Here is an 11,468-nt window from a genome sequence, read left to right on the forward strand (position 1 = left end):
AAGAACTATACAGATAGGGGGTTTTATTTATGTTCCTTTGTTTTACTTTTACATCTACTTTTTCTTGTGTTAAAATATAGATATTTTATAAATGTAGACATTTTCGTATTAATTGTAGATATTGATGTAAAATAATTTATGTTAACGAGTGTAAGAGGATATATTCCTAACTCAAAAATGATCGATTCAGCTTGCTCGCAGCTATTGCAAATTACACAGGCTATGAACAACAAACTTCAAATTAAAAATGTGATTTGGAGATGCCCACAAGCTACTAAGACATGAGTTGTGTATGTCAATCCATGCACAAATATAGGGCCAGCAATAAGCATGTTCAGACCATGCTTTTCCAATTTGAAGTCAGCATATCCTTTCTCTGCCTGTTCTTTGTGGTAAAAAAAAAAAAAAAAAAAAAATCCCTCAAACTTGTAGGGAATTCTTCATTTTAAGTTTCTATTTTTTATTTTATTTTAAAGAATGAGTACTTTATTCAAAACAAGCAGTCCATTTTAAACAATGGAAATCAAAAACAATTGAAAAAAAGAAATGAATTCTCACCACTAAGTCTAGCTTTGACGTGAGCTTCGAAAGTTCATTAAAAATAATCCTGCCAACATAAACACTATAGATTTTCTAACTGATGAGAACAATAGAAAAGTGCTCAATGATGTGTCATTATAAATTTATAGAATTCAGTTATTAGCCATACATAATCTGGAATGATAAAATTAATGCGCAGATAACAGTCAACACAAGTAAGGGAAATCATTTGTGTGGGTAACTTGTATAATTTTAACTGCAAGTTAAGCAGATCAGGTCACAACACAATCAACCAATCAGCTGATTAAGCTGACTCCTCCACAGGGAAAAGAGAAAGAATGTTCACTAAAAAACATAATGACAATTATAAACACTAGCAGAAGAAAAAGGAACAAGTAAGCATACACTACATGACAATTAATTAGTAACCATTGTCTTACATACACACCTATGGTAAGCATAGTTTCTACCAATAAAAAAGAAAAAGAAAAAAAAAAAAAAGAATGCAATAGGTACATAAAAAGAAAATCCAATTACTACAATACCAAGCCTAAGCAAACCTATTGAAACAATCCTCTTTCCTTCAGGAAAAATGAAATTTAGGGTTCCTTTGGTACTGCATCTCTAGCCACTTCAACTGAACGTCCTTCTTATCACCAAGTGCTATAAACATATTTCTACCCTCTACTTTTTCCATGAAGAAGAGGGTGATGAATAGATGAAGGCGATCACCCGATTGCACCCTAGGAAGACTTAACACCATGTTCATAATTGATTTAAGCTCAGCAGTTGCTTTGGAAGCACATGGTGTACGAGTACTTACACTTCTATTTTCAACAATAATATCTGAGATGCTCTTCAAAGAGTCAGACATCTCTTGCACAACTGAATGCTTTTTTCTTAGTTTCTTGCAAATTGGCCTGAAAAGGTGGACACCGCTTGCCAAGCCCTTCCCCTTATTCACTGCCAGTCCTGCCCTTGACAATGATGGGCCTTCAACCTCCATTGGGTCAACATTCACAGAGGGTTGACATTGGGGGTCAACAAATTCTTTGTTATCAACGGAGTCCTTAAACACTTCAGTGCTTTCCTTTGATATTTGACCACTCGTGCAGAATGCATTTTTCCTTGTTGCAACTGTGCCTCCAAACATGATGTCCATGGAGTCTTTATTTGGCATACCTCTTTTTTTAAAGGTTCCTACCTTGGGGCATGCCTATATGTGGATAACCAGTAGTTAGAAAACAATAATATATAGTTGTAGATAGTGGAGGTTTTTACAATTATGTAAAGTGAACTAACCACAATCTTTTGGGTCCACCACTCATCACTGGCATTAAGCTGCCCAGTTCCAGGATCAAGACCCAACCTAGTCTCACACTCAAAACATTTGTTATAATCCTTCCACCGTTTTCTCAGATGATCCCATTTGTTTTTAAACTGCGTGTGAGTCACCACTTTTCCCATTTCACCCAAGTGCTTAATCACTACATCAACCCCTTCTTTTTAAAAAAATCCTCCACTCCTCTTGCCCTCTAGGACTTGAACAGCACACAAATCACAAAAAACTTTTAGTTCCGCTGGTTCTTTCCAATCAGTTCTCGCATCATTACCACCGTCCTTCGATTTCCCCTTACCCATTTTTGCTATAACTTCCTTCTATACTCATTGAGGCATTTCAACAAACAATTCATGTGCATATCATAATCAGTTACACATGCCCACATGAAAAATGTAAAGTAAACTCACATAGTCCAAATACAACATAGGTAGGAAGAGAAACACAAAAAATTACACGAAGAAGAGAGAAACCCACATACTAGTGTCATGGAAAACATAAAAACTACACACAAACGTTGAACACAAAAATCACACACAAACGTTGAACACAAAAAACCACAGATTGAAACCTCGTGGAAAACAATATAACCACACACCAACATATCAGAGAATATGAGAAGTTAGACACAACTTACCCGTGAATGCAGAGACCCACAGTGGCGACAACGACGTCACAAGCAGAGAAAAGGTGAGCTCGAGTGAAGGAAGAATAGAGGGGATGAGGTGGGTTTGTTTTGTGTAACGGGTTTGCAATGTAGGTGTTTCATCTGTTTTGATGGGTTTTTGGTTGGTGGGTAGGTGCAATTCATTGATTTGGAAGAGGACGGAGCATTGATGAAGAACATTGAAGACATCTGCCACTGTAGTTAAGAGAAGAAACTCCTGGAGAATGAAAATAGCCACTGGCCGGAACGCTGTGTTTTGTGTTTGTGACTCTGCCCTTCTTCGTGGGTTATTTGTGTGTGAACAGTACTGAGCATTTCTGTCCATGAACAGTACATGCACATGCCCGCTTTTAATGAAACGATGCACTCTATTTTTTCATCCATGCGTTTCAGCTAGGTTATGCGCGTTTAGTGAGCATACTATAGCGTGGGTCCCTTGCATTTGTATATGCAAACGCAAAAAACGTTAAATCCAAACGCTACCAGAGTACTAACATTTAGATTTTATTTTGAGTGTTAAATCTTAGTACACAAAGCATTCACCATCAACATTCAAAGAAAACACTATAAGCTTATAAGGCAAATCCAAAATTTTTATAGCCTCCCTCCTCCATGGTTGAGGACTATTAAAACACTCATCTTGATATCCCCTATATCTTGCAGTAGACTAGCAGTGAACAAATCTATACTCCTTCCTCACCTCAAAGTGATCAAATCTTGAATTGAGGCCAGACCATCCTATCTTGTGAAGCACATTTTGAGATGGCCATCTGAAGAGTATACTTTACCACACCTGGGCTAATAGAGCCCTCTGACCAAAGCAGAGTTCCATCTGCACCTACGCTATTAATTCCAAATAGCAACCTAGCAAACCAACTCTCCATATAGGCTTAGGCTTAGGCTTAAAGTTCTAGTAAACATTTTTGGTCAAAGCAAATGATTAATTGGAATTGTTGACATCCTCCAAATCTGCATGGCTAAAAATAAATAAATAAAAAACTTTCCTAAAATACCACCAGAACTTTTGGTAATGGCGGAGCCACTTTGAGGCCAATTTTTTTTTTTTTTTCAAAATTTCAAGATATATATACTCATATATATAATATATGTGTTATCCCAAAAAAAAAAAAAATTATCCAAAATTTTTTTTTTCAAGTATGTAAGCTTACTGACCCCCATTTCATTAAAATTTGGATTTATATTTATATAAATAGGATTACAGAAAGGGTTTTTAGTTTTTTCTCGTTCCTCATTGGGGGAAAAAAACCTCTCTAGTACATCAATACAAAGATGTTTGGAAATGTGTTTAGTGAAAACATAAAAAGACATACACACCAACCAAAGATCAATACACCTCAAGCACCCTCAGGCAGACTCTTACAGTGACAAAACAGACCTCAACAATCTAACAAAACAATAGGAATTTGAAGGACCAAAGACTCCTAATGAGCAGGCTCGGGATATCACACACTTTAACAGGGGCTCTATATATGATAATCCTTCGTATGGAGCAGTAATTATCTTTTGCACTTGCCCTATGGATTGGGCCTCTCACAAAATTATGCCCAACATACCCGTGGGAATCATAAGCCCACCAAATAGTTTACTATTTAGATTCTCCTTCCATAATACAAACTTAAGCAAAAGAGTGGGTTTGGCTGATCCATCTCAAGGAAGCCCATCTCACAAAAAAGGTTTTTTTTTTTTTTTGAGAAGCTGAAAAAAAAAGTTTATTTTGTCTTATAAGAATACTTTTTTTTTTTTTTTTTGAGAGATTTTCAACCACTCTTAATAATAGCCCTTTATTATCAGTGCAAAACACCAATCAGTTTTGGTATAGGTGGAGATTAAACCCCAAAACTCTTATTCAATTATCAGACTTTACTAATTAAGATAACTGAAACCCATCTTATAAAAATACTTAAATCAAGCAATTTGAACAGTCATTGATCCCTTTCTCACATGGTTTCCTCTATATAAAAATTCATCCCACCATATATCCAAATGTGATATATTGAAATCTTCAAAGCAATTATGTAGATATCAAACCATACTTGTAGTCTTTCTAACCAATACAAATAAACCATTATGGTTTTTAGTAATTATGTGAATTCCTTAAAATTAATCAATGTGATCGCTAGACTATCTTTTTTATTGAAAAAAAAGAAAAAAAAAGAAAAAAAGTCAACTTACTTGAGCCCACCACACTGCAAATGTAAGAGATAAGATGTAAAATTTTCGACGATTTATTTTCTTGTCCATAGTATTTCTTCTATTACATATGCAAATAAGCTCTTACTTAATGGACACATCTTTTTATCTAAGTGTTAGGTTAAGCGTTAAATCTTGGGTTCAAGACCCATTGTGTGCGTATTTAATTTACCAATTAAAAACATTATAGTAATTAAAAATTATTTTGTTATATATGTATAGGGCGTATCCTAGAAATTAGAAGTTTTCTTAAACCCTAAGGAAATTTTTGATTTTTTTTTAATTTGAACAAAGTAAGGAAATTTGATAAATTATCACAATCAAACGGGTCCCACACTTTGCGTATTTATATATTCGGTTCAGTTTGGGTTTGAACGCTATTATTTTACTTCATTCAGAGTTCAGACCGCTCTTCTTCTTGCACCGAAAAGCAGTCAAAAAAAAAAATGGGGAAATCAACTGCTACGAAGCAAGCGGTGGTAGTGTTCGGAGCCTTAGCTTTTGGGTGGCTAGCCATTGAGCTCGCCTTCAAACCCTTCCTCGACAAATTCCGGGCCGCTATCGACAAGTCCGACCCGACCCGCGACCCAGACGACGTCGTTCCTCCTGCTGACTCTGACGCTGACGCTGACGCTGGTGCTGATGCGGGTTCTCCTCAGATTGCTCATCAGTGAGGTTTGAAATTGGAATATGTTTTTGTCTTTTTTTCAATTATTATTAAAAAGTTAATGGAATTTTCTGATTTAATTGCTAAGGAAATCAGAATTGAATTAATGTTTGTGTTGGATTGTAATTTGTAATAGTCTGTTGGAAAAATTTTAAGTACCGTGATGGAGGTGAACTGAATTGGGGAAACTTAGATTTAGTACTTGGGATTTGTGGGATTTTGATATGGTACTTCTTTTTGTTTTGGCAGCTGTTGTATTGTCATTGTACAAAGGCCATAGTTAAAAAAATAATAATAATAATAATAATAATAGTGGTTAATTTATGCCCCACTTGTCGATTTATTTGTTAAGTATAAAACCTAACCCAATCCATGCTATTATTAGCTTTTAATTTTTTTTTTTTTTTTTAATTTGTTAGTTTGATTTATTTTGAATTTTGAAACTTTGTCAAACAAAAACCTGAAAATATTTTCAACGAAAAAAATGGAGAATTTGTTTCCAAAGTCATATGAGATTCATGAGATCCTAAGTTCAAAATTTTTAGTCAACATCTAAGGGTCATGGTCACGCCAAGGGTTTTCTCCCTATAATTGTCTGGAGTGTATGTGTAAAAGGAATAGTTAAGTGCTCAAATAGCTTCGGACACATAGGTAACCCAAAAAAAAAAAAAAACCCTAATCTTATTAGGCTCGTTAAAATGGTGCCCCAACTTGATCTATTTTGAGACTCAATTTTGATGAAACTTGGGTGTTATGCCAAGTTGTATAAATTGTACTCATTTATTGAATAATGAGCTTAAATAGTTGAATTAAAAGTCAATTTTGTATGAAAATAACACAATTTTTTTATTAGAATTGTTAAAATGGTTCCAACTTGATAACTCAACCCAACCCCCAACCCAACATGATCCTTACTGTTTGAGTTGGATTGGTTTTTAGAGTTACCATGAGCTAGGTTGGAGATTTCTTACCTTGAGGAGGTCATGTTGGGTTGAAAATACCCCAACCCAATCCGACCTGACTCATACGCACCTTTTCACATTAACTTTTTTTTTGTTGGGGGGGGGGGGGGGGGGAGGAAGGAAAGATTTGTATTAGAAAAAAAGACAAAAGACCAACCCTGATAACAACAAACTAATTCTAAATATGAAACCGTAGCACAAATCAAACTGGAGACAAAAGACAGAACCTAAACATCCAACCTTAAAGCCCCATCAAGACCCAACTGATTTACAAGTTAAGGGAAATTGGGAATCCATGAGAGGACCCTTGAATTGGTGTTCAGCAATCCATTTTGCCAGCAAGTGAGTAGCCATGTTAAATCCCCTCCTACCCCAGGAGAATCTAATCCAATCACCACTTCTAGAAGCAGCAAGCTCTCTAGAGTCTAGGCTTATTTGCAGAAATTCCCAATTGGGAATGATAGGAGGGGGATAGAAATACAAGATTTTTTCAGATTTCCACCATGATTAGAAGAAGGCAAAACAGTGGGATGCCATCAAATTGGAGGAAAATAGGTGGATTTTTTAGGAAGATGAAATTAGTTCATATTTGGTCGAGAATTTTCCAAGAGCTATATACTACATGTCATCCTGAGTGACCAGAGGATTTTGAAGGAATTTTACAAGAGTGTGTAGATGAGGCAGAAAATGATGATTTATGCAATCTGGGGAATGAGAGACTTGAAGGCACTTGGACCCGATGGAATGCCAGTTTTATTTTATCTTTTTAAGTATTGGGATATTATGGGAAAGGAGGTCATAGACACCATACAAAATTTCTTCATTAGTGGGAGGATGCTCAAAGAGCTAGAACCCTTAGCACATTAACTTCAACTTTAACATAAACGTACTATTTATTTATGGTGAAACCTTCTTAATGTTATGTAACTAAGAACTAAATTTTGATATGACCTTTAAAAGGTCCTAACTCTAAGCAGCATAAACCAACGCATCCTTATCCTGTTATCCATGTCAACAATCAAACAAGGCCCGAACCAACTCTTATTACCACCACAGCACAACTTCCGCAAACACCGATTCTATCAATGTCACCCTTCAACCAACCCCAAACATTACTTTAGTTAGGACTTAGGAGCCACCAGCCAGGAATGGCTACCAAGCCCTGCCTGCTTCTGTAGGTTGAATGTTGAGATGATTCCTAGTACTCATGGCTATAAATCCAAAAGACATTAAAACCATGTCAAAAAGAAATGTACTAAATTGATACAAGTGGGTTTAGAAAGACTAGACCGAGAATCATATTTTGCTTTGAAAAAAATGCTGATAAGAGTTTGATTAAGCACAAGATGTCATATTTCATAAATGCATGTCGTCAACCTCATCAACCAAGAATTTCCGCTAGTGCTTACTTTCTAATGCAGTAGGTTATATCAACTCTAGCAGGAGCCTTTTCCATCTTGTTCATCTTCAAAGGCTTAATCTTGCTGACAATTATTTCAACTACTCTCAAATCCCATCCACAGTTGCCAATCTATCAAAACTAACATATCTTGATCTCTCTTTTTCTGCATTTTCTGGTCAAATCCCAGTAGAATTTTCACAATTGTCCCTATTGTTATCACTCGATCTGTCTACCAACAATGGTTTGAAACTCAAGAAGCCCATTCTAAGGAGTCTAGTTGCAAATTTAACCCACCTAGAAAAGCTTGATTTGAGTTGGGTGAGAATAGTCTCCATGGTGCCTAATATCTTGGCAAATTTGTCTTCTTTAATGTCCTTTCAACTCTGCTTTTGCGGATTGCAGTCAACATCTTTTAGTTTCCAAATTTACGAATTCTTGATGTGAGGCACAACAAAGGTGTCACTTGATATTTGTACGATTTTCAACGGAGTAGCCCCTTCAGGAAATGAGCCTCACGTACACAAGTTTCTCAGGTAAGATAACCTACTTCAACGGGAAACCTTGGTTCTTTGACTATATTGATATGTTGGGCTGCAACTTCTCTGGGGTCATTCCATCTTCACTTGGTAACCTCACGCATCTAAACTTTTTGCGCCTTTCACGTAACACTTACGAGGGCCACATTCCATTTTCCTTAGGTAACCTCATCCAATAACTTTCTACCTTAGATCTTAGCCATAATAAATTGACAGGTACAATCCCTTTTGAGCTTGCAAATCTAACACAATTGACTCAACTTCACTTATAATTTCATCAGTGGTCATATCCCATCTTTTTTTGGGAACACCATTTCCCTTTCTTCTCTAGACCTTGGTCAAAATGAATTGACCGGTCAAATCCCTTTTGAGCTTGCAAACTTGGATTTTATTAAAAAATAACTATAAAACCCAAACTATACTATTAATTAGGTAATGTTTGAAACAAATTTCATTTCAAACAAATCGAGTCCAGAGGACTCGATTTTGCTCTAAGAAAATCGAGTGTGAGAATTTCCAAGTGCAAATTCACTGGGCAAAATCGAGTGCAGAGAACTTGAATTGTTAGAAACTAAATATGTTTGAAACGTTGCTTAACTAATAATATAGATTTGGTTTTATAGTTATTTTTTAATAAAATCCTGCAAACTTAACACAATTGACTCACCTTCAATTATTTTATAATTTAATTAGTGGTCAAATCCCCTTTGAGCTTACAAGCCTCACACAATAATCCTCTTGGATCTTTCAGACAACAATCTTACAGGCCAAATTCCAAGCTCAATCGCTAACCTTGAGAATCTTGAATTTCTTGATCTTTCTGATAACTTCTTTAATGGCACTGTGGAGTTAAACAAGTTTTTTAAGCCCAAAAAGTTAACCACATTGCATTTATCTTATAATCAAGTATCATTACTTATAAGTGAAACAAGTGCCAATAGAACTCTTCAAAAGTTTCAATAATTGGGATTGTCTTCCTGCAACTTGAGCAAGTTTCCAGATTTCCTAGCAAACCAAAATGAATTGTAGAGACTAGACCTAAACAACAGCTATATTCATGGTTAAGTACCAAAATGGTTTTGGAATGCAAGTATTGAAAGTCTTAAGTCAATCGACCTTTCTAATAACTTTATTACCAACCTTAGTCAACATCCGATGCCTCTTTCATGGACCCATCTAGCCATTTTAGACATTTCGTCTGACAAGCTCCAAGGATCGCTTCCAATTCCATCATTCTCCACTTTGCAATATCACGTATCAAACAATTCCTTCATTGGACAAATTTCAGAGCTAATTTGCAACATGAGTTCTCTTCAGATCCTTGATTTGTCAGAGAACAACTTAAGTGATTCGCTTCCTCAATGCTTACACAACTTTGATGACTCTCTGCTCATATTGGATATACGGAGTAGCAATTTCGAAGGAAGCATCCCACTAACTTGGACAAGTAGGAGAAAATTATTGATGATTAACTTCAGCCAAAACAAATTTCAAGGGCAATTACCAAGATAGTTGGCCAAGTGTATAATGTTGAAGGCCCTTGATCTTAGTAATAACCAATTCAATGATACTTTCCCCTCTTGGCTAGGAAACCTTCCTAATTTGAAGATTCTGATTTTAGGGTCCAACCAATTTCATGGCCCAATAAGGACTTCTAAAGCGAAATATATGTTTCCTAGCTTGCAAATTCTTGTCCTCTCGCATAATAGTTTTGCTGGAAGATTGCCATTAAAATTCTTTCAAAAATTGGAATTCTTCTAGATTTGATCATGCAGATCAGTTAACATATATTCAAGTACACTCAACTTTTAATCTTCCTAGCAATTATTATCAGACTTACATATTGGATAGTGACTATGATTACCGAAGGATGGTGACAAACAAAGGAGTGGACATGATTTATGAGAAGGTCCTAGAAATTTTCACAGCCCTGGATTTCTCTAGTAATAGATTTGTAGGAGACATTTCTAAATCCATTGGAAATTTAAAAGGTCTCCATTTGCTCAATCTTTCCAATAACATTTTCATTGGCTGCATCCTACCAACGTTAGGAGACCTTACAGTGTTGGAATCATTGGACCTTTCACAAAATAAGCTCTCAAGGGAGATCCCACAACAACTAACACAACTTACTTCCTTGGAATTCTTCAATGTTTCTCATAACCATCTTGTGGGGCCTATACCACAAGGAAAACAATTTAATACATTTGAAAACAATTCATTTGAAGTCATTTGAAGGAAATGCATGATTGTGTGGAAGTCCATTGACAAAGAAATGTAAGAATTTTGAGGCTTCACTACTTCACCTTTAACCCCTGAAGAGGGTCAAGATTCAGGGTCTCTACTTCAATTTGGTTGGAAAATTGTTCCGGTTAAGTATGGATTTGGGCTAGTTGTTGGTGTGACTATTGGGCATGTTGTGAGTGCAAAGAATCATGATTGGGTAATTAAGTACTTCGGGTCTAGGCAACTGGTACCAAGAAGAAAGGTTCGTGTGAAGGGAGTCAGAAGACATTAATTAGTTGGACAGATGTCTTTCAAGGATATACATGTGTAGATATGTTTTTTACATTCTGCTCTTCTCAACTTTTTTTTTTCCTCCTTTTGTGTGTAATGTAGTGTGCTCCTTCCTTTTTCTTTGTTGTTTCAATGTGCATTGTAATGACTAGCAAGTCTAGCATTAATGTATTATATGAAAAACCCCCCTCAAAAAAAAAAAAAAATGTATTGTATGAAAAAAGTAACGGTAACTTCAGTGATTTTATTTTATTTTATTGAGATAGATTACATTGATTTAAGAATATAGAGTAATGCAGCTTACTAAAGGTCAACGAATAGGTGGATTTGTGCTCATCGCAAGTGTAATGCACTTAACTAAAGATGAGCAATTAAATACACTGGCGGCTCCTTGCAAGCCAGGGTGGTCACAAGATCACCCTGACTTATAAAGAATTTTATATATACACTAGCCAAAAAATATTATATACTAAACTAACTTATTATGACTACTCTAATAAAAATATTGAACACTCTGACTTGAAAATTACAAAAATTTGAGTTCAACAAAAATAAGAATAATGCTACATTTACAACATTTTCACAATGGTTTCACAACAAATTCAATGTGATAAGCTGTTACCGATT

The 11,468-nt window shown here is 35.6% G+C and overlaps 2 protein-coding genes across 2 annotated transcripts; one reads left to right on the plus strand and one right to left on the minus strand.

Annotated features, from left to right (window-relative positions):
- Nucleotides 1–893: 893 nt before the first annotated feature.
- Nucleotides 894–3,342, minus strand: LOC126710098 (L10-interacting MYB domain-containing protein-like). Its single transcript, XM_050410477.1, has 2 exons — nt 1,843–3,342; nt 894–1,756 (listed from the first exon to the last, which is right to left on the minus strand). Exons 1-2 carry the CDS (start codon nt 2,005–2,007, stop codon nt 1,124–1,126), a joined length of 798 nt encoding a protein of 265 aa, XP_050266434.1. The 5' UTR covers nt 2,008–3,342; the 3' UTR covers nt 894–1,123.
- A 1,780-nt stretch (nt 3,343–5,122) lies between these two features.
- Nucleotides 5,123–5,748, plus strand: LOC126709850 (outer envelope membrane protein 7-like). Its single transcript, XM_050410206.1, has one exon. It carries the CDS (start codon nt 5,204–5,206, stop codon nt 5,429–5,431), a length of 228 nt encoding a protein of 75 aa, XP_050266163.1. The 5' UTR covers nt 5,123–5,203; the 3' UTR covers nt 5,432–5,748.
- Nucleotides 5,749–11,468: the final 5,720 nt, after the last annotated feature.

This window comes from Quercus robur, chromosome 12 (assembly GCF_932294415.1).
Source record: "Quercus robur chromosome 12, dhQueRobu3.1, whole genome shotgun sequence".
Lineage (NCBI taxonomy): Eukaryota > Viridiplantae > Streptophyta > Magnoliopsida > Fagales > Fagaceae > Quercus > Quercus robur.

What these genes read in the sequence shown, in the direction of transcription:
- LOC126710098 (XM_050410477.1), bottom strand. Translation starts at nt 2,007, where the DNA reads ATGGGAAAAGTGGTGACTCACACGCAGTTTAAAAACAAATGGGATCAT. An exon ending in GGTGGACCCAAAAGATTGTG is followed by an intron (nt 1,757 to 1,842) that starts GTTAGTTCACTT and finishes ATCCACATATAG; the next exon opens with GCATGCCCCAAGGTAGGAAC.
- LOC126709850 (XM_050410206.1), top strand. Translation starts at nt 5,204, where the DNA reads ATGGGGAAATCAACTGCTACGAAGCAAGCGGTGGTAGTGTTCGGAGCC.